Source organism: Dreissena polymorpha, chromosome 14, assembly GCF_020536995.1.
Source record: "Dreissena polymorpha isolate Duluth1 chromosome 14, UMN_Dpol_1.0, whole genome shotgun sequence".
In the NCBI taxonomy this organism is placed as follows: domain Eukaryota; kingdom Metazoa; phylum Mollusca; class Bivalvia; order Myida; family Dreissenidae; genus Dreissena; species Dreissena polymorpha.
The window spans coordinates 58,997,775-59,021,329 of record NC_068368.1 but is presented as its reverse complement, the minus strand read 5'-3'; the positions used below and the strand labels follow the sequence as shown (position 1 = coordinate 59,021,329).

The 23,555-nt window shown below is 36.8% G+C and overlaps 2 protein-coding genes across 2 annotated transcripts; both read right to left on the bottom strand.

Moving 5' to 3' along the window:
• Positions 1-441: 441 nt before the first annotated feature.
• LOC127859028 (17-beta-hydroxysteroid dehydrogenase 13-like) lies at positions 442-21,811 on the bottom strand. Its single transcript, XM_052396413.1, has 7 exons — positions 21,491-21,811; positions 19,707-19,799; positions 18,710-18,856; positions 10,413-10,519; positions 5,694-5,831; positions 2,898-3,011; positions 442-2,463 (listed from the first exon to the last, which is right to left on the bottom strand). The coding sequence occupies exons 1-7, from the start codon at positions 21,710-21,712 to the stop codon at positions 2,379-2,381; spliced, it is 906 nt and encodes a 301-aa protein (XP_052252373.1). The 5' UTR covers positions 21,713-21,811; the 3' UTR covers positions 442-2,378.
• A 979-nt stretch (positions 21,812-22,790) lies between these two features.
• Positions 22,791-23,252, bottom strand: LOC127857406 (uncharacterized). The gene has a single exon (XM_052393801.1). It carries the CDS (start codon positions 23,250-23,252, stop codon positions 22,791-22,793), a length of 462 nt encoding a protein of 153 aa, XP_052249761.1.
• Positions 23,253-23,555: the final 303 nt, after the last annotated feature.

Sequence of the window (23,555 nt, the reverse complement as noted above, 5' to 3'; positions counted from 1 at the left end):
TTTATGGCCATTTTTGACCTTTGAACTCAAAGTGTGACCTTGACCTTGGAGATATCGACGTAATTATTTCGCGCGACACACCGTCCAATGATGGTGAACAAATGTGCCAAATGATTTTAAAATCTGACGATGAACGACATAGTCATGGCTCGGACAAGCTCATTTATGGCCATTTTTGACCTTTGAACTCAAAGTGTGACCTTGACCTTGGAGATATTGACGTAATTATTTCGCGCGACACACCGTCCAATGATGGTGAACAAATGTGCCAAATGATTTTAAAATCTGACAATGAACGACATAGTTATGGCCCGGACAAGCTTATTCCGCCAGCCCGCCAGCCAGCCAGCCAGCCCGCCAGCCAGCCAGCCAGCCAGCCAGCCCGCCCGCATTCGCCAATCTAATAACCAGTTTTTTCCTTCGGAAAACCTGGTTAAAAATCTCTATAAACATATCTAAATTAAATAAATAAGCATTGACAAATCAACTAAAAAAATAAAAATTAAAAAAAACAAAAACATGATGACAACAATATATATATTCAATAAAAAATCTGCTTACATAACAATGCAACAGCCTGGTGAATAAAACACAACAATTAAAGCTTTGTAAGATGGGACTTTAACACACTAGAGAATAAATGGCACATTACAAAATTGACTTATAAGGTACGTACACACAGATATAAAAAATGGCTGCACACTCTTCTCTACACTGTCTAGAGCTGGTAATAAATTATATAATATATTTTATATATGAGTCCCAATCTGAGAAAACTGGGCATAATGCATATGCGTAAAGTGTCGTCCCAGATTAGCCTGTGCAATCCACACAGGCTAACCAGGGACCACACTTTCCGCCTTAAATGGATTTTTGCAAAGAAGATACTTCATTTAAACGAAAAATGTCATAAAAGCGGCAAGTGTCGTCCCTGATTAGCCTGTGCGGATTGCACAGGCTAATCTGGGACAAAACTTTACGCACGTGCATTATGCCCAGTTTACTCAGAACACGACTCATATCGTCATCCCAGTACAGCCTGTGTAGTCCACAAAGGCTAATCACCGATGCAACTTTTTTCTTTTATGGAAATTTATGGAATTTTTTGTTAAAAGATGTCTTTTCTAAATGAAAATCCAGAATAGGCAGAAAGTGTTGTCGATCATCAGCCTGTGCAAACTGCACAGTCTAATCTGGGATGACACTTGGGACACATGCATTAAAGCCCATTTTTCCAGAGCGCACGCAGCTCATTCAATAAACCATCACTTACTTTTGTAGAATAAAACTGCTTTTTTGTGTTGAAAGAGGATTTAAACAAAAAACGTCCATTGTTTCTCAAATTCATTTGCAGGTTTTAATTCTTAAAGTGGAAAGCAACGTGATGAATAGATGGCACAAAATTGCCACATGAGACTTCATATTAAAGTCACCGAACTATCATATTGTGAACAAAAAAAAGGAGCATGGATTTTGAACTTAACAGTTTTTACTTACTCTGTCTACCCCCATTTAAATGTGAAAAAATGTGTTAGACAGCACACGCCAACATCAGCTTTTTTTTAACATGCACTTTACATACACATTTTACATAGAATTTAACTGGGGGTCTAATTTATTTGTTGAGTGCATTGTAATATGGGTTTGCATCTGTGTAGCCATTTGACAGTGCATTGAAATATGGGTTTGCATGTGTGTAGCCATTTGACACAAGGAATTTGAAGTTGAATTTGGCCTATCTTCATAACAAGATCTTTTTATGACAGTGCTGTAATTTTAAGAAATGCATTTTATAGATTGCATAAATATCGTAACACTAATTTGATTTGGCCTTAAATTATTCACATGCCTAATATGACTATATCATGGACTCCCACATTAAATAAAGTTGTTAGAGGAATTCAAAGAAAAATGACTGAGTTTTTAAAGAATAGTACTCCTTTGAATAATTATGAATTTTCTACAGTGTTTCATATTTGTTTTAAATATGCAAATAATTCATATTCTTCTTCTAAATATAAAAACTGGTTAATTTCCTAGTAACTTCATTTTTCATATGATTTCTATAACAAAAAGTTTTACTGTTTCCATCTCAGAAGTTAAGTGAAAATGGCTGTTGCAAAAGGCTTAAAACCAATCAACCTGCGAGTGACGCCCAGGCTGTTTAGGTGTCCTGCTGTTTGATGCCCATCAGTATCGTAAGGTTGGAAATGAAGCCTTGAAAAGTTGAATCTAGTAAGAATGATATCTAATTTACTTTGATTTTCTACAAACGCGTTTAAACGAAGAGCCAAACGGTAAAGGGTTAAATTCTATACTGTCTACAGTACGGACATTCACGACCACTATACTGTCTACAGTACGGACATTCATGATCACTATTCTCTGTTGGTGTGGTATTGTGGATGGATTCCCTTGTACATAAACTCTGTCGGATGATCCAGGAATTTCGAGGGCAACCAACTGCAATACAAGGAACAAGATTTGCTTATAGATCACTAATCATGGCAGATATACCTTAGCCTAAAACATATTGAATTACTTTCGGCCAACATGACTTATTTTGGATAATTCAATAGTGATAACTCCACAATAGTAATTAGGCTGGGAACAGTAAATGTGAGCATGTGAATGCAATAATTTTTATTTACTCAGAGAGCAGAAATGAAAGTGGTCAACTGCAGACAGCCTGACTAACCTAGAATGCAATAATTTGTATATACTTAGAGAGCAGAAATGAAAATGGTCAACTGCAAACAGACTGACTATCCTATCTAATAACACCATTTTGACCATGCAGATTTTTAATTAAAGAGAAACTTAAAAAAAAATGTGTCATTTAACTGCTCTTTGTTTTGCACCTTGACCTAAAAGGTATGCAGCACAAGAGCACTGACCTCATAATAGGCAGGGTGTATCTATATCTGCCGGGTATAAACACACTGGGCTCGTTTCTCTGTACACCATCAACAACTGCCGCAGCAACATCACGCGGTGTAAGCATCCCATCTCTGAAAACAGGTTTGAGAAATAGTGTTATTCATTAGCATATGCTACATTGTTTATGCGTTTTTATTTATTTATTTTCTATAATTTTGATAAATGCAACTCGTTTAAACATAAATTACAAGAGCATTGCATAACGGGTGCCAACGCTCGGCTGCGGGTGCAGTTTTGAATAAATGAAAGCTTGTCAGATTATTTTTTTTTAAAGGTCACAGTGACCTTGAGCTTTGACCTAGTGACCCCAACAATGGGTGTGGCATGTAGAACTCATCAACATGCATCTACAAATGAGGTTTCAAAGTTGTAGGTGGAAGCACTTTGATTTTAGAACAAAATGTCAAGGTTTTAGCTTGGCGCACGAGCTGGCTATGACAATACCTCAGGTTTTTTCCGATAACAGTCGAGCTTAAAACAGTATGATTGGAGGAATAATAATTGTTTTAATAATATCTCTTCGAATAATTAAACTCAATAAATATTTATAAGCAAATCAATAACAATTAGGGATGGCAACGGTTATTCGGTTAACCGTTTATCCGTTTATGAAGGAGGTTAACCGGTTACAAAATTAATATTTGTTACTCTTGCAGAAAACATAATTTTTGGTTGAATGCAATAAATACTCAAATCGTTAGTTTTGTTTTACTTTATTTCACTGTATTGGCTAATCCACCTATCTTATCGCAAATTATCGGCAATTACCAACCCGCGATGCCCCCCTGTGGATCAAAAGCAGTTAGAGTTGTAAACCATCGGGGTGCAACGTATTAATGAGCAGCCACACGGGCAATTAGCACATACTCTGTAGTGTGTTTGTTTACCACTTTACATTTTATTGTGTTTCAATTATTCACATATTGATAAATTTAATTTATAAACCGACCAAAAAGGCTTGTCAATTATCATATTTGACTGCCGCATGTTCTTTTATTACGGTGCTGACTACCATTGTTTGATAAAATCAATAAAGCTGGACACTGATTTTACCCGATCACTGTTGTTTTAACAACAAACAATCTTAAACGCTCTAATAAAGACATTCAGTATATACAGGCCTTAATAACAGAGGTTTGGAAACCACTATGCCCATTGCAAAATATATTTACGCTAATTGACAATTGTTATTAATCAGCAAACTGTTAATGCACGTAATTCTTCAAGGATAATTAGTGTTGATAAAACACAACATAATTCAAATTCTGCACTAACTTTTATTGATCAAGATGTAAAACAATAATAATGTGTAAATGACATGAAGGTAATATTACAACAAAGAAATATCACAGTTCACCGACAAGCATTTTAAAAAATGTCGGAAATGACTAAGTATTAATTCAAAATGTATCATATTAAATTTAGAATTTGAATTCCAAACTTAAAGGACCAACAAATTTTGTAAAGAAACAGTATTTAATTGATAAAATGGATAAAGTAATTAGATTACAAGGCAATGAACAAGACAGAGTCTTTTTGGATATACATGTAATTGTTTATAAAAGTTTATGTTTTCAGATTTTTTTTCATTTATGTGGTACAAATAACAACAGTCGGTTAACCAATTAAACGCTCGAATATCAAAACAGGTTAACCGGTTACGGATTTGCTTTGGTTTGCCATCCCTAATAACAATACAAGCCTAGATCTGGGAAAATGTACTTTAATGCATGTGCTTAAAGTGTCCTCCCAGATTAGCCTGTGCAATCCACACAGGCTAATCAGGGATGACACCTTATGCCTTGGCTGGATTTATATTAAGAAGAAATTTCCTTTAAACCAAACATTCCATAAAAGCCAAAAGTATAACTCAAATTAGCCTGTGCAAACTGGTTTCAGGTTTCTTGCTGTATTCTTTATTGGTTTGTCAATTGAACATTTTTTATCATTGTAAAACTAAATAGTTGTGCCTCACTTTTGGAAAACGGGGTTTAATGCATGTGCATTAAGTTTTATCCAAGATAAACTCATGCAGTCCGCACATGCAAATCAGGGACAATACTTTCTGCCTGAGCTTGATTTTCGCTAGACTTCCTTCAAATGAAATATTCCATTAAAGTGGAAAGTGTCTTTCCTGATAAGCCTGATCTGGCTGCACAGACCTATCTGGGATGATACTTTACCCACATGTATTAATCCTTCCCATTCAGAGGCGAAGTGAAAATTGCTATGTGCAAACAGCATAAAACCAGAAAAGCCTGCAAGTATCTGGCAGTCTGTTCAGGTTTTATGATGTTTGCTGTTTATCAGTATCTAAGGGTAGGAAATGAAGCCTTTAAAATTTGAATCTAGTAAAAAAGGTCTTTAATTAAATTTTATTTTCTGAGGGACTGCAAATGCGTCAAAATACGTATCTAACTGGTAAAGGGTTAAACCCCATTTTCTCAAAGCAAGGTACACTTGATTTGTACATAAAGGTGATCCATACCATCATATATTGCTTGGACAAAACGAAAGACCATCATTCAAAATTTCACTTAGCTTATATTATTTATATAAATTGAGCTTTGTCACTCAAAATATAGTGAATATACACACATAAGAATACTATTTGTTTCATTGCAAAACAAAGCCTCATTCTGGGAAGACAAGGTTTAATACATGTGCATATACATTTTGTTACAGATAAGCCTGTGCAGTCCCATAGGTTAATCAGGGACAACACTTTCTGCCTATACCGAATTTTCGCTTACCTGTCAATGGCATACTGTGCTAACCCAGTATCTACAAACATTGGGTAAGCAGTGGTCAGATGTATCCCTGTATGTCCCTCCCTTCTCAGTTCATCACGTAGTCCCTGTGTAAACCCCTTTACTGCGTACTTGGAGGACCTACAATTGCACGGACTGTATTCATCAACTTATTCCAGGGGTGTGATTTCTACTCCTTTTCAGCTCACTGCCTCTTTTTCAATGCTAATATAGTTTTACAAATTGGTCTTCACTTTGCTGGATCTATATGAGACATGTTCTGAGAAAACGGGGCTTAATGCATGTGCGTATAGTGTCATCCCAGATTAGCCTGTGCAGTCTGCACAGGCTTATCAGGGATGACACTTTCCACTTTAATGGTATTTTTTGTTTAAAGGAAGTCTGTTCTACACGAATATCCAGTTAAGGCGGAGAGTGTCGTCCCTGATTAGCCTGTGCTGACTGCACAGGCTTATCTGGGGAGACGCTTTACGCACTTGCATTAAGCCCAGTTTTCTGAATCCTGTTGGGTTACTGTAAAATCATTTTTTATTCATGGGACATTAACCCATTTATGCCTAGTGGACTTTCCCATCCTTATTAATTGGATCAATTTATTTTCAAAATTAGGGATGTTTAGTATATTTATTTCTATATCTAGAATATTTCTTACAGAAATTCCTTTAAGTAAACAGCGCAGACAAAGATGAGGCGCCGCATCATGCGGCATCTCATCTGGGTCTAGGCTGTTTGCCAAGGTCTTTTTTCTAGACGATAGGCATAAATGAGTTAATTTCCGTTGATTTTGTGCATTTACCAATCCACCAATGAAACACAAGCACATCAGAACATCACAGATACAAAGTCCTAATATTTTTTTCCAAAGTCAGAAATTCACGAATTTAAGTGTCCTGCAAAAGTCATATTTGAAAAACCACGAAATTTCACGCAGCTGAAATAAAACAATTTTACAGTATTTTCTTCCTTGAGGTGTTTTCAAATTCAAACCCTGGCTTTTCTTCGACTTATCACTGAAAGTAAGAAATATTGTTGAAATTGTTGAGCTTTAATATGGTTTCTGACTTACAAATCATCATCTTACTTAATTCAGAATGATTTAAACAGGGTCATGCAAAAATAGGTCTTATGCCATATGTGGCATTATTCAGACCAACTTGGGCATATGTGCAGTCTGGTCAGGTGCTATCCTGTTGGCTATTAAGTGATGCAACATTCTCAGGTCTATTAAGCACAAAGTGTACCTCCTGACCTGACTGCCCAAATGCCAATAAAAACACAGGGCTTTTTTTTCTTCTGTTAGAATGGCCATTTTGCACAAACTTGGGAAATTTGCCATTCAAATTTTTACAATTTTAAGAAGTTTGCAACTCAAATTTTATCAATTTTAGAAAGTTCATTACTGATTTTCAAAATTGTCACTACATCTGCACGTAAGCTATCTGCAGCCGACTTATCAGTCATAAGGGCTCATGCTGCTTCAGTAGATGCAATGATTTCACGTGACTTGACTCGCTCAACTGACCAGCACATCGCTGATGAAGACTATGTGATATAGTCGAAATATCCGAGTAAGCAAATATTACATTTATTGACTCAAATTCTACTAATGCGTTGCTTGCATCCGTAAATAATATATTTGTTTTCAGAAATCCCCGCTGTAGAAGCATGAACGAGGTTACAAAACAGACCATTCGTATTATTATTTTAATTAATTGTTTGTTAAATTTTGTTTTAGCGATTATGAAGCATTTTTGTTGTTGTCTATGGTATCGCTGAAGTTATTGTTGAACTCATGTTCAACGTTTTATTAATTGAGAATATAAGCAAGCGTAACTATTTGCGTTGTTTTCCCAAATCTATTAATAGCCTAAGATTATGACTATGTTATTGAGGTGCATGTGAGAGCAAGGAACGACAACTCTGCGTGGAGATTGCCGTGCAATTGTACTCTCCCTTGTTTATGGGCAGCCACATCTATAAATAGCCTCAGATTTATGAATGAGCTGAGCAATAATACTACGTCAAGAAGACAGCAGAAAGTGGACTATTTTAATCATTCATAAACAATCTCTTCTGCAACACATATAATACAATCATTGTTTATTGATTCTTTTCTATATAAGCTCCGTTCGAAACTATTACATTTAACACGATATTCATATAATGTTTCCATTTGTGAATGAATATAGTTGGAGAACTCAAACCTGTTGCATAAATTATACAACTCTTTCCCGTGCGGATACGGCGTGTGTGGCGTTAGCAGGCTCTCCATAGATAAACGATATATGCTGGTCGCTAAGCGACCAACTAGAAATTGCAATGCTTATGTGAAATATTTCTCTGCATGTCATAGGAAAACTGAGCCAAATGCAAAGATGTTTCATAGCAATGATTCCCCTAAGATGTATGTTTTCAAACAGGAAAATTCAGTACAAGAGGACTTGCTTCCTCATACAAAAGTCATCATTATATAAGCCACATTCTGGGAAAACAGGGCTTAATGCAGTCAGTACAGGCTTATCAGCGATGGCATGTACTCAGCTTTCATTGAACTTTTTGTTTGAAGAAAAGCCTCATCTAAACAAAAACCCAGTTTAAGCAGAAAGCGTTATCCAAGATCAGCATGGCATATAAGACAGGCTTATCTGGGATTACACTTCAGGCACATGCATTAAGCCCCGTGTTTTCAGAACATGACTCTCACATACTCAGTACTTGAACAATTATGAAAGGGCCATTATTCCATAACATTTGTTGCACCTACATTTCCTTCCTACAATCACCTGCACAGTAATTTATCTACCGGTAGGAACATTCTGCCACCAAGCAGTCAATGAATACACGAAATTTTGGGGACTTTAAATTCAGTAGTGAAAAAATTTCAAAGGGCTTCTGCCAAAACCGGGCGAAGCCAAAATGGCTTTAATTACAATCATATAGACATTAAGGTCATTTAGCTCAGAGTCTTAACAAAATCAGCCCAGCAATTTATGAAGAGGTGAGTATACAAAATTTGGGGGTGTTTACTTTCTTCAGAAGAAAAACACACAAAGAGCTATAATTTTTCCAAAACTGTTTGCAGTCAAAATTCCTTTATAAAAAATATCTCCGCATGAAGGTCAATCGACTTAGAAAGTAAAAACAAAATTGATTAGCGTTCTGAAAAAACTGGGCATAATGCATGTGTGTAAAGTGTCGTCCCAGATTAGCCTGTGCAGTCCGCACAGGCTAATCAGGGATGACACTTTCCGCTTTTATGACATCTTTTGTCATAAAGGCGGAAAGTGTCGTCCCTGATTAGCCTGTGCGGACTGCAGACTCAATTGGTAAAGCAGTTAAATACAAATAAAGTGCACATATTGGGGCTCATGAGGACTTTCAGTACAACTGGGAATCTGAACCTTCTGACCCCTGATTTTGAGAGTTTTGCTAAGAAAATGTGAACTTGAAAAACAGCAATGTTTTCTGGTAATTTTAAGATATACCTATAATTATGAGTATGTACATACTTTGCTTTCAAAATAATTGCAGTCCTCATGGATTTTTTTTAAATGATTTGAATAGGGAATGATAATGTAATGTAAATTGGCCATATTGCTTGTCACTTAAAATCAGGAGGTTTCAATTAATTTTGGGGTTAAAATGAACATAACAAAATCAGAGGGTCAGATTTTTTGGCGTCATGTAACAATTTTTGGATATAAATTACATCTGTACAAATAGAAATTAAAGAACTTGCAGCTTATGTATTCTTAATCAGAAAATTTACAACAGGCCATAATTCTGCCAGAAGTTGTCTCCACCAGATTTCCCATGCTACTCAGCATCTACACATTGAACTCTTTCAGCTGTGCAAGATTGATTGACGTCCACCCAAAAGTTAAATGTGTTCATCTTATAGTCACAGGCTGTGATTCACATAAAATGGATTTAGGTTAAATGACAACAGTGTTAACTGTTAATAATAAACAGCTTTGGGTATGTAAGTATGTAAGTTCATAAGTATGGATTGTGGATTGACAAGTGTAATCTTTTATGCCTAGGCCACAAAAAAAAGTCCGTTTCGGGTCTCCCGACCATGTCTCCCGAATCAGCACCGACCCTCAACATTTTATTGGGGTCGCCAAAAAAAAATTTTTTTTTTTATTTTTTTTCATTTTCGTTCATACAAGATGTAATATAAAGCAAACAAAGCATATATATATATATGCATGTATTTCATTTTAAAAGCTTTAGAAGCCTTCCATTTTAGTACCCCACGTGCCCCCCCTCCAAAAAAAAAAAATCCCTACCTACAAACCCTGTTTTTTTTCCCAAGGAGACCAGAAATGGACCTTTTCTTTATTTTTGCCCTATCACTTTGGGAGTTGGGGGAGGGGGGGCGTTGATAATATATCAAAATGGGTACAGGTACAAAAAATTAAACATGAACTCCCCTTATGAGTATAGAAATTATTTGAGCCAATTTCTGGGAAAACTGGGATTAATTGATGCAAAGAATTTTGTCATCCCAGATTAATCCGAGCAGTTTGCACAGTCTAATCAGGGACAACACTTTCCGCTTTTATGAAGTCTTTTTATACATGAAAATCCGGTCTGCGCTAAAAGTGTCTTCCCGCAGCGGTCTGTGTACACTTAACGAACATGCATTAAGCCCTGTTTTCCCACAACATGGCTCATTACATACAACTGCTTACTCACGCATAGTCTGTCAGGTAGGCAACGGCTCTCTGTGCACTCATGGAGGCCACATTCACAATGTGACCCTCATTCTGTCGGATCATGTGGGGTAAAAACTCCCTACATGTCTGAAAGATGGGATCATGCAAGGTAAAAACTGCCTACAAGTCTGAAAAATTGGAACATGTAAGGTAAAATCATCCTACAAGTTTGAAAGATTGGATCATGTTAGGTAAAAACTGCCTACAAGTCTGAAAGATTGGATCAAGTAAGGTAAAAACTCCCTACAAGTCTGAAAGATTGGATCATGTAAGGTAAAAACTCCCTACAAGTCTGAAAGATCAGATCATGTGAGGTGAAAACTCCCTACAAGTCTGAAAGATTGGATCATATGAGGTAAAATCTCCCTACATGTCTGAAAGATTGGATCATGTGAGGTAAAAACTCCCTACAGGTCTGAAAGATTGGATCATGTAAGATAAAATCTCCCTAAAAGTTTGAAAGATCGGATCATGAGAAGTAAAATCTCCCTACAAGTCTGAAAGATTGGATTATGTGAGGTAAAATCTCCATACATGTCTAAAAGATTGGATCAGGTGAGGTAAAAACTCCCTACATGTCTGAAAGATTGGATCAAGTGAAGTAAAAACTCCCTACAAGTCTGAAAGATTGGATCATGTGAGGTAAAAACTCCCTACGTGTCTGAAAGATCAGATCATGTGAGGTAAAAACTCCCTACATGTCTGAAAGATTGGATCATGTGAGGTAAAAACTCCCTACATGTCTGAAAGATTGAATCATGTGAGGTCAAATTCCCTTCATGTCTGAAAGATTGGATCATGCAAGGTAAAATCTCCATACAAGTTTGAAAGATTGGATCATGTGAGGTAAAAACTGCCTACAAGTCTGCAAGATTGTATCATGTGAGGTAAAAACTCCCTACACGTCTGAAAGATTGGATCATGTGAGGTAAAAACTCCCTACACATCTGAAAGATTGGATCATGTGTGGTAAAATCTCCCTACATGTCTAAAAGATTGGATCATGTGAGGTAAAAACTCCCTACACATCTGAAAGATTGGATCATGTGAGGTAAAAACTCCCTACACATCTGAAAGATTGGATCGTGTGAGGTAAAAACTCCCTACACATCTGACAGATTGGATCATGTGAGGTTAAAACTCCTTACATGTCCGAAAGGGAAATCATTCTTTCAGATCATGTGAGGTAAAAACTCCCTTCATGTCTGAAAGATTAGATCATGTGAGGTAAAATCTCCCTACACATCTGAAAGATTGGATCATGTGAGGTAAAAACTCCCTACATGTCTGACAGATTGGATCATGTGAGGTTAAAACTCCTTACATGTCTGAAAGGGAAATCATTCTTTCAGATCATGTGAGGTAAAAACTCTCTACATGTCTGAAAGATTGGATCATGCGAGGTAAAAACTACCTACACATCTGAAAGATTGGATTATGTGAGGTACAAACTTCCTACATATCTGAAAGAGAAATCATTCTTTCAGATCATGTGAGGTAAAAACTCCCTACAAGTATGAAAGATTGGATCATGTGAGGTAAAAACTCCCTACACATCTGAAAGATTGGATCATGTGAGGTAAAAACTCCCTACATATCTGAAAGATTGGATCATGTGAGGTAAAAACTCCCTACACAACTGACAGATTGGATCATGTGAGGTTAAAACTCCTTACATGTCTGAAAGGGAAATCATTCTTTCAGATCATGTGAGGTAAAAACTCCCTACATGTCTGAAAGATTGGATCATGTGAGGTAAAATCTCCCTACACATCTGAAAGATTGGATCATGTGAGGTAAAAACTCCCTACATGTCTGAAAGATTGGATCATGTGAGTTAAAAACTCCCTACACATCTGACAGATTGGATCATGTGAGGTTAAAACTCCTTACATGTCTGAAAGGGAAATCATTCTTTCAGATCATGTGAGGTAAAAACTCCCTACATGTCTGAAAGATTGGATCATGTGAGGTAAAATCTCCCTACACATCTGAAAGATTGGATCATGTGAGGTACAAACTTCCTACATATCTGAAAGATTGGATCATGTGAGGTAAAATCTCCCTACACATCTGAAAGATTGGATCATGTGAGGTAAAAACTCCCTACATGTCTGAAAGGGAAATACACAAACATGGGCCTCCCTCATAAAACTCTGTCGGATTATGCGAGTTAAAAACTGGTTACAAGTCTTTAAGGGAACACCAAGGATTGCCCATTCTCATACTACTTCTTATGTTAACCCTTTTTCACTTACATACCCATTTTGACTAGTTTGTTTTCATTCCTAAGCCTAAGATACTGATGAGCAGCAAACAGCAAAAAAACTCAGTTACTCACAGACTGTTCTGGTTTTATGCTGGTTGCTTATAGCCATTTTCCCTTTTCTTGTGAGTGGGGAAGGGTTAAGGTATTCTTATATTATTTATTTACATAGCCCTCATTCTGTTTTGGAGGAAGCAATCCACAGTGGTAGAATAGGAATAAGTCTGCATCATTTCTAATAAAAGGTGAATCTTTTTTTTCACATTTGACTGTATCTTTGTAATGATCTGTCTCTTCTAATTTTATATAAAAACTCACTATGTTTAAACAGCAATAAAGTGTCCGTGACAAATGTTCTTAAGACAATTTACACATTTAAAGAAAATTGTAGCGCAATGTAGAGTAATTCCGACAGTCGTCTAATTTCAGCACTTTTCACAATATTTATCAGAATAGTCTTAAATCATAATCATCCCGTATGATTTCGTTGTAAATTGTGACGTAGTTGGTGTCGTGACGTCACCAGATAACATCTCTCTGTCAAGTGCCCCGCTGTTTGCATGTAGGTGAGTCATTTAAAATACGTACATTGTATTACTTAGCGAATTTTTCTAGCGTTATGGGCTTCCATAAGGGAGGTTACATAATTGTCAATTACGTCCCTTAAGTAATTCGCTGTATTTCTGGTATTTGTACAAGTTTTAGTATAACATTTGTTTCACTTCACATTGTATTTGTGTTTGAATGACGCCTAGCGTTTTAAAAACTATGATTTGTGGGGTGTCGAAATTATCCTACAATTTTATACGATGGTGGGTAATTCCGACACTCCAAAATGTTTTTAAGCATTCCGAGCGCATATATATATACATATATATATACATGGCAAGATAGATTTGTTAAATAGAATTACTCTTTAAGTTGTTGTTAACGAAGCTTATTGAATATTATGTATATATATAAAAAAAGAGCTTTTTAAAGATTTTGAAGGTTATTAATTAATGATTTTTTTATTTATTTAAGCACGATGTCGAGGCGAATTGTGTAAAAACCTAAGCACAGGCAATATTCTCCTTCAAAATTAAACGCAGCAATAAAAGTGGTCGAAATGGAATGTCTAAGAAAAAAGCTGCACAAACCTTTGGGATTCCACGCACCACACTTCTCGACAAACTGTCTGGGAGAACATCTTTTAGTGCAACACCTGGTCGCACAACTGTACTAACACACGCAGAAGAGCAAGTGTTGGTTGATTACTGCAAGCACTGTGCTAAAATCAGTTACCCACTTAAACGATATGAACTTAGCCTAGAAATCAAGAAAGTCCTCGATCACTACAGTCGATTTAACCCTTTTAAGAACAATCTGCCCGGAAAAGATTGGTACAGCGGGTTCATGAAGCGCCATCCTGATATTTCCGAGCGAAAAGCATCAACTCTTGGTCACCAACAAGCTATTGTGAACCAAGCGATGATTGCAAATTGGTTTCAAAACTTAACCACCTACCTTAAAACGGATGTAGATGATTTGGAATGTCTGGTTGGTGATCCTAAGAGGTTCTTCAATGCAGACGAGAGGGGTTTCCCCTTGTGCATAAACACGGGCAAAGTACTTGCAGAAAAGGGGGTACGACATGTGTACCAGGTAACAAGCAGCAACAAACAACAAATAACTGTCATGGCTTGCTTTAATGCTTGTGGAGATTATGTTCCACCGTTGATTGTCTATCTGGGTCAGCGATACCGTGATATGGGCATAGGTGAGTTTCCAGACGCCATTTACAGCATGACAGATAATGGCTGGATGGATATCCAGCTGTTTTTATCATTTTTGCACCATCTGGATGACTTCATTGGTCAAAAGCAGATACAAAGGCCTGTGATATTGTTTGTAGATGGGCATTCCACACACACGAGTCTTGATGCGGCGCAGTTCTGTTATGATCACCAGATCATACTCTACTGCCTGCTGGAAAATGCTACTCACGTCTTACAGCCCTGTGACATTGGCTTCTTTGGTCCATTAAAATCGGCCTGGAAACGACGAGTGAAAAGCTGGCACACTGAACATCTTGGTCAAATTTTCACCAAGAAACAGTTTCCGGGTGTATTTCGCAAATATTGGGAAGATGTTTCCAAGATAGAAAATGCCATACATGGTTTTCAGCGATGTGGATTATTTCCACTAAATCCTGAAAATATTGACCGATCTAAGCTTCATCCCTCAGAAATACAGTAATGTATCTGTTGGTTCGGGCGGTGACGAAGGCTCTTCAAAAGTGAAGCACTGCAGCGCTCCTTCAGAAAATGGTGACCAGCCTGTAAGCGCCTGCAATACAAGCGCCGAGACTCTGACGAAAAGTTCCGCCTCTTTATCCGGTACTGTTGGAGCTTCGCCAGTGACAAGTGCTTCACATCACTTCCCATCCAAAGCCAACAACAGAATGAGGGATCCGTCAGGGTTATACACACTGACCGGGAACATCAGGTGTCCGAGTCATTTGCTCTTCTTCGAGCACCAGAGCTGACCCCCAAAAACCCTGTGAAAAGACTCCGAAGCAAGCTCCCAAAAGCACTTTCCGGGCAAGCGGCATTGCAGATGCTGAAAGACCGCGAGATTGAAAAAGTTGCTCAAGAAGATGCTAAGAGAAAGAGAAAAGAAGAAAGAATGCAGCGCAAGAAGGATAAAGAGAAGGAAAAAGAACTGAAACGTAAGATCCGCGAAGAAGAGAAGCAAAAGACACAGGAGGCAAGGCATCTAAAGGAGCTTGTCAATGCGCAGAGGAAAAGGGGTGCTGACTCACCTTCTTCGTCTGACTCCGACAGAGATATTCCCTTTGTTGAGAGCGATGACAATTAAAATGATGGTGCTCAGTGCCCGGGATGTGATACTGATGACTGTGATCCCACCAAATGGGTTGCATGCACGAAATGCCAGAGAAAGTGGCACATCTCATGCACTGGAGATGCCATCCTGTGTGAAATTCCAACCAAGCAGATCGCACAATATCCATTCATCTGCGAATTTTGCATGTGACAATTGGTGAAAAATCAATCGTCATGGCTCATTTGCCACATGTATATTTGTGCGCTTATATAAGTCATTTGTTGCTATTACATATGCCAATATTAAAAAACAAGAGTTCCGCGGTCGGAGATGACCGCATTGAAGCCGGATTTTTTATTTAAATGACAGGAAAGTACCTTTCGTGTTTTTGTCAATGCAATACTTAAATTACTGAAATATTGTTCAAAGGTCAAAATGAAATGTAAGTACTTTTCAAGGCATGAGCAAACCTTGTGTTATGTGGTCATCTAAGTGTGCTTGCAAACCTTTACGTCAAGTTTGAGATTCTAGGTCCAAGCATACCAAAGTTACAACAATTTTAACATTTTAACATTTAAGTTCACAGTGACCTTGACCTTCAAATGAATGACATTGAAATGAATGACCTTGAAATGACCAGTGGTCATCTAAGTGTGCTTGCAAACCTTAACGTCAAGTTTGAGATTCTAGGTCCAAGCATACCAAAGTTATAACAATTTTAACATTTTAACATTGAAGGTCACAGTGACCTTGACCTTCAAATGAATGACATTGAAATGAGCAGTGGTGATCTTCTAGTACTGGCCAACCTTTATGTCAAGTTTGAAGACTCTAGGTACAAGCATACCAAAGTTATAACATGGAATAAGAACTTTAACATTTTTACCTACCAAAGTTATAAGAACTTTAACATTTTTACATTCAAGGTCACAGTGACCTTGACCTTAGAATGAATGACCTTGAAATGACCAGTGGTCATCTAAGTGTGCTTGCAAACCTTCATGTCAAGTTTGAAGACTCTATGTCCAAGCATACCAAAGTTATAACAATTTTAACATTTTAACATTTAAGGTCACAGTGACCTTGACCTTCAAATGAATGACATTGAAATGACCAGTGGTCATCTTCTAGTACTGGCCAATCTTTATTTCAAGTTTGAAGACTCTAGGTACAAGCATACCAAAGTTATAACATGAAATAAGAACTTTAACATTTTTACATTCAAGGTCACAGTGACCTTGACCTTCAAATGAATGACCTTGAAATGTCCAGTGGTTACTTACTAGTTCTGGCCAACCTTCATGTCAAGTTTCAAGACTCTAGGTCCAAGCATACCAAAGTTATAACAACTTTAACATTTTTACATTCAAGGTCACAGTGACCTTGACCTTCAAATGAATGACCTTGAAATGTCCAGTGGTTACTTACTAGTTCTGGCCAACCTTCATGTCAAGTTTCAAGACTCTAGGTCCAAGCATACCAAAGTTATAACAACTTTAACATTTTTATATTGAAGGTCACAGTGACCTTCACCTTCAAATGAATGACCTTGAAATGACCAGTGGTCATCTGTTAATCCTGGCCAACCTTCATGTCAAGTTTGAAGACTCTAGGTCCAAGCATACCAAAGTTATACCATGAAATAAGAACTTTAACATTTTTACATTCAAGGTCACAGTGACCTTGACCTTCAAATGAATGACCTTGAAATGACCAGTGGTTACTAACTAGTTATGGCCAACCTTCATGTCAAGTTTCAAGACTCTAGGTCCAAGCATACCAAAGTTTTAACAACTTTAACATTTTTTATATTGAAGGTCACAGTGACCTTGACCTTCAAATGAATGACCTTGAAATGACCAGTGGTCATCTGTTAATCCTGGCCAACCTTCATGTCAAGTTTGAAGACTCTAGGTCCAAGCATACCAAAGTTATACCATGAAATAAGAACTTTAACATTTTCGAGCACGCCGCCACCCCGCCCGCCCGCCCGCCCCCCCCGCCCGCCCGACAACATCAATCTATAAGCCGAGATTTTTTCGAAAAAAATCCGGCTAAAAAATCATTTAGTAATGTATGAATATTGTGAGTTAAATAAATATTCTGGTCGCTGTGTTCAATATAAATTAAAATTTTGCTATGATATCGTTTTAAGATGGATTTATATTAAGTCACGTAGGAGCACTTTATTTTTTTATTCTCTGATTGGTAATTAACACTAGTTTAGTTTAATCCTATTTATTTAGGCTCGATTGCATGAAAAGCCTACGACTTATTGAGACACTCTTCTGATCGCTAGGCGGACACCACATCCACTAAACTACCGCAACCTAATTAACACTAGACATTAAATAGATCATGGAATTCAATTAATTGAGAGATACAATGTAAATAACTGATAAGAACAGTTGTTAAAAATTAATAGAAAGACAAGTGTCAAAATTTGCCGCAAACTGTCGAAATTAGCCGCCAACTGTCAAAATTACACTCCGCCGCCTTTAGTTAAATCGCTTGAAGTTTTGAGTTATGCCGGCAACGATAATAACATTTGTTAGCAAATATCTACAAGTCAAAATGGTGTTTTTCATTAAGTTTGGGCACTAGGAGGGTAATTTCGACACTCTTACTCTTATGTTGTCGAAATTACCCGACTTTGTTCTATGTCAGATATGACATCAACTGTTTTTTGACTTATGAAACAATTGCCCTTTAAAGCCCATAATCTTTTAGAAGGGTATAGAAGACAGCTCAGGCACTTATTTGTCAATTTTATGGACTATTTAAATGTGTCAGTCCCAAGCTCAGTCCAGTGGTCCTCTGCCCCATTACATTAGTACAAGAACTGGGCCTGTATTCACCAAACAATTCTTAGACTTAAGTCTAAGAATAAAGAATTTTCAAAGCAAATCATTCAAGAATTGCTTAAATCTTTAGTTAAACTTGGAATTAATTACATCTATGTACATAATTCTTGATGCAGCACATTTTGATAATGACATTATAAACAGTGGTAGCCTAAATATATTCAAACGCCAGACAATTTTTTGGGGGGTGCAAATCTATTTTTTATGCTCAAGTCTAACAAGGGATAGATGAATATAGATCATAAGCTTATATTTCGCATTGTTTTGCATCATTATTGAACTAATGGAGCCTTGTTTCACCAAGAAATAAATTAAGCATACCCAAAAATGTGCGAGAACATTGACATCAAATGTCCTGCGAATGTCCTGTTCAGAGAGGCTTAGTAAGGCTCCACCATGCAGAATACCAGCATTGTTGACCAGCATTTCCACCTCCCCCACATCCTGCCGCACTTTTTTTGCAACTGCCTGCATGGGAGAAAGTTTCTTTGAGCCTTGTTCTGGGAATTCTGGGTTTAGTGCTGTTCGCAAATTCTAATCAGGGACACTTTTAATGTATTTTACACTTAAAGGAAGTCTCTTCTTAGCAAAAATCCAGTTAAAGGGGAAAGTGCTGTCCCTGATTAGCCGGCAATCAGCCCAGCTTTTCCAGAACAATGCTTAGTTAGTGCAATTTTTTTTACAAAAAGGGCATAGGGATAAACAACAGTGAAAGCTCCAAGAAGTGAAAGAAACACGAAGATTCCAGGATAGCTTAAATATTTATATAATGGCTGTATGCAATTAAAAGCGAGACAATGACATCAGGTTTCTACTGTTTATATTGTTCCTTTTCAAGGTTTAAATTAGAAACATAATGCAAAACGCACCTTAGTACCTGCACAACAAAACAGCTTGATTTAGTATTAAGAAATTTTGATTCAAAATTAAGGTTAAAGAATGCATTGTAAAAGCATAATGTTATTAAAGAAAACAAGAGGATGATATCATTAACCCTTTCAGTGCGGGAACCGAATTTTAAAGGCCTTTGCAAACAGTTTGGATCCAGATGAGACACCACAGAACGTGGCGTCTCATCTGGATCCAAACTGTTTGCTATTCTGATAGTATTCTTTGAAAAAAAATGAAGAAAATGCTTATTTTACAAATTCAGCAGACGACATTTAAGCAGACGACAAATTTCCCAGCATGCAAAGGGTTAAATGTCAAAACCAAATAGATGAGCTGTGGGGGTAAAATGCTGTATTAGCTTTTATAGTAAATTAAAGCAGAAATCTAAAACAAATAATTTGTTATACAGAAAATACTTAGAACCAACTTTTATATCTTCTATTTTGCTGACATCACAAACATATGAGACTGCAGTATGTCCTGTTTTCTGGATTTCATTTTTAACCTTCTCAAGATTAGCCTGAAATATAAAAAAGTATTCTCTGAAATATTTTTTTATTTTCTCAAGAAAAGACTGAAATCAAAAATGCCATGGCTCCGTTAAGACACTTCCTTTAATTGATTTGTGTACCACCGTAAAAACATTTCACTTGCACCCATACAAGTCAAGTGTGAACTAGGGTCAAGATGGACAACATGATTTCCCATCACACACATCTCATGTCTCCCAGACTCTGGATCTGTCAATGTCAGTCATACATTCCCCTCTCAGCTCAACATTTAAAAGAAAACATTTACGCACAGCAGCCAAGTTTTTGTGACTGGCACTTTTGTTAATACTTCATCTTTATTCATGACAATATGTAATTTCTCAATAAAAACAATTCAAAATCTAGAAACACACCACTTACTAATTGATTTCTTTTCAGGCTACTTGAATACCTAATACATTTTGGTCATAAATTTAATTGTATGAATATGTTATTGTCCTTTAGATCAAAATTTTTCACATAATTACCAGTCATATTTATTTGCTTGTTGCTGTACTCAACAGTTTAAACAATCACCTCAAACTGCCTGTCTATTCAACAGGTAGGTAGTGCATCGATGGCATGAAAGATTTTCATAGACAATCCTTAATCAAATGAGCTAGTCAAACCTTTCCCTCTAACAAGGCATACCACATCAAAGGCTCATTAATGGCACTTTTTGCTAGGAATTTAGACATTTTGAATGTCCAAAATATACCCAATCATGCGGATTGGTATTGCCATGAATAAAGACAGTGCCCCAGTTAATTATTTGGGAAATAGGGTATTCACCCATTGATTTTAAAAAATAGGGTGATTTCATTCTTTAAATAGGTTGAAACGAGTTATAAAAACAAATACCTTAAAATCATTGCTGCTTTACTTCTTTTGAAGCTGCGCACTTGTATTAATTCAATAAAACTGTAGACTATCATAATTAACTGATTCGGCACTTATTGGCCCTTGCTTTCTTGGTTTGAAAACGTTTGCAATCGATTGATATTTTGGCACAACAATCGCGGACATCTTTCGACCTCTCTGAGACGTTTTTATTTCCCATCGTTATAGAAACTGAAAGTACAGGCGCTTTAAAAATACATGCACAATGAGCGACGAATTAAGTCAGATTGAAAACGCATGTATGTGGTCGTAAATAATTTGGCCAGATGCTTTATTAAACTATGAAATCTTGTCCGCAGAGCGTTTAAGTAACTTTAATATTTTCCTGCTCCGTCATCCAGGCGCTTGCTGAATGAAAATGTCGCGGCGTTACGATAATAATTCTGAAGAGAAAATACCAAAAATTAGCAAAGCATTTTGCATCGAAGCTACATGTATTGAATCGTACTCATCTAATTTGACGAATATGCGTTAAAGTCGAATTGGTTGTGTTTTCAATACGCATAATATTGTAGTTCTTTGTGTTTTAAACATTTTAATAGGGTGAAAGACGCAGATACGCAGCTGATCTGGGGCACTGATAAAGATGACAAATTACAAAACAATAGTGCCAGTCACACAAACATTATGTATGATAATTATTTTTAATAGATTTGGGTAGATTTGGGTAATTGATTTCGCCCGTCTAAATACTTTTACACGGAGTCCACAATATGTGAAGCTTATTTACCAAACACTGTATTAACTAGACTGCCAAATACAAAAGAGTACCTCAACTTACACTGTTGATATCCCAAAGGACCAGTCGCGCTCCAATCTCGCTGAATTGCAGAGCCAGCTCTCGTCCGATACCGTGGCCCGCGCCGGTAACTAGTACAACTTTACCAGCGAAACTTTTCTTCTTTATTGGCACGAACATGCGAAAGACAGCTTCTCCGTAACAGTAAATTAGATAAAGTATTGTTCTTAAGACCTCAAGCACTGCATGCATGTTAACTGTCATATTTTAATCGCATGTAAATCTACAAAATGCTAACCGATGGGACCAAAGTCCACTGACAGATATACTTGTTTGTGTTTCAAATAAAATGTATGTTGTTAAAAAAGCAAAAGACTCTGGGCTACAATGTGCTAACAATGACAAGTGACTCGTGGATTCTAAAAATGATATAATTGGCAAATAGTCGATAAATCTTATTCACACGAAAATGCATACCGATTTAATATGATTATAGGTGCAACCTAATTTACGGGCAAAAGGTTTTTAAGTTTTTTTTTTGATAACCATCTATTTTTAATAAATATATGGACATGATTGTGTTAAAAAATTATAATTGTTGCAATAATTAAAGTCAATAACGGGAAAGACATTTCCACAATTAAGTATATGACGTAAAAGAAAACGTTTGGACTTATCCGATTAATAGATGCAATAATCCGAGTATCAAACAAAAGTAGTATTACATAACGTATTATTTATGTATGGTGTTTTTGAAAGCAACAAAAATAATTTCACTGTTCAGACAAATAAAGTAAAATACATACAATCATAGTATTAAACCAAATATAAATGGGCCGTGCTCTGTGAAAATGGGTCCAATTCATGGGTGTAAAGTGTGGGGTACGGACAAAAGCCCTCTCAGACATTAGCCCCTAGGACAAAAGCCCCTAGGACAATAGCCCCTTCAAAAAAGTGCACTCACGGACATTAGCCCCCAGGTGTTTTAAAAAGTTGTATTTTTATTTCATTTGTTTTATTTCATAAGTAATTACTTATTAATATTTTATGGTAACACGTAAATTTTAGTGTTTTCACAATTTCTTTACTTTTAAACTATTACTATTGTAGGCTTATTAATTAACTATGAAGTATTTTTTAATATTTATTGTTTCATAATAACAAGGTGACAAGATTGCAAACAGGTACGTGTACGAGTCAACAAAAGGGCAAGTAAAACACTACTCTATGAATCATTAGATTTAAGTAGGAACAAAACGCACAGGAAAGTTTACACTTATGACACAACGAACATTATAATAGTCACATTATCTAGTTTTCTGTAAGAGAACACGCATACAACTCACAAAGCACTTAATTTCTGCTTCCATCGGACGCAGTTTCCAACAGCTTGCAAGAACTCTGCAAGGGTCTTTCTGCCTCCTGAGTAATCCTGGCACAAGTTGTGAAGGCGCTCCTGGATGTTCTTTGTGGCTCGCTTCACTCGTTTTCTCTGTGGTTGGCCTTGGGAATCCTGGTACAGTGCAGTTTCAACCATGGCATGGTCCTTTCTGAAGTGGTCTATCACTGTCCAGATCGACGGGTGATGATATCCGATGAGTTTCTGGAAGCTGTGGTTCCAAGCCTCACAGAGGTTATTGGTTCGAGGCTCGTTGTCCAAGGTCTGTAAGTGCACGTTCCAAAGATGAGGAGGGAACAGTGGTGGAATTCTGCGGACACAAACGGGCTGCACATCTTCTTCTGGACCTGCAGGTGGTTGGATCCGGCGGATAGTGGTTTTCGTCGTCGCTTTCTTTGTATACATATATCCTTCAAAACACAGTTTAACACCACCACGATTATTCCTGATAACTTCCATGTTACAATATTAAAAATATGTGTTGCAGTCATTTTTCTCCCCAATATATATTGAAATGGACAATACCCATAAACAGTTTGCAAGAAAACGATCCTTTGATGTTTTAAACATTGTTTCACTTTTTTGAAATGGTATTATGATGTTTAATAATTGCCCCCAAAAAACTCATTGATGCCTTTTCTTTAAATAGATTAACTATAATTACATGTGCTTACACATACAGCCATTAATAAAGGTGTGAATGCATAA

What these genes read in the sequence shown, in the direction of transcription:
- LOC127859028 (XM_052396413.1), bottom strand. Translation starts at nt 21,712, where the DNA reads ATGACAGTTAACATGCATGCAGTGCTTGAGGTCTTAAGAACAATACTT. An exon ending in TCCTTTGGGATATCAACAGT is followed by an intron (nt 19,800 to 21,490) that starts GTAAGTTGAGGT and finishes TTTATATTTCAG; the next exon opens with GCTAATCTTGAGAAGGTTAA. An exon ending in GCACAGTATGCCATTGACAG is followed by an intron (nt 3,012 to 5,693) that starts GTAAGCGAAAAT and finishes ACCTGTTTTCAG; the next exon opens with AGATGGGATGCTTACACCGC.
- LOC127857406 (XM_052393801.1), bottom strand. Translation starts at nt 23,252, where the DNA reads ATGTATACAAAGAAAGCGACGACGAAAACCACTATCCGCCGGATCCAA.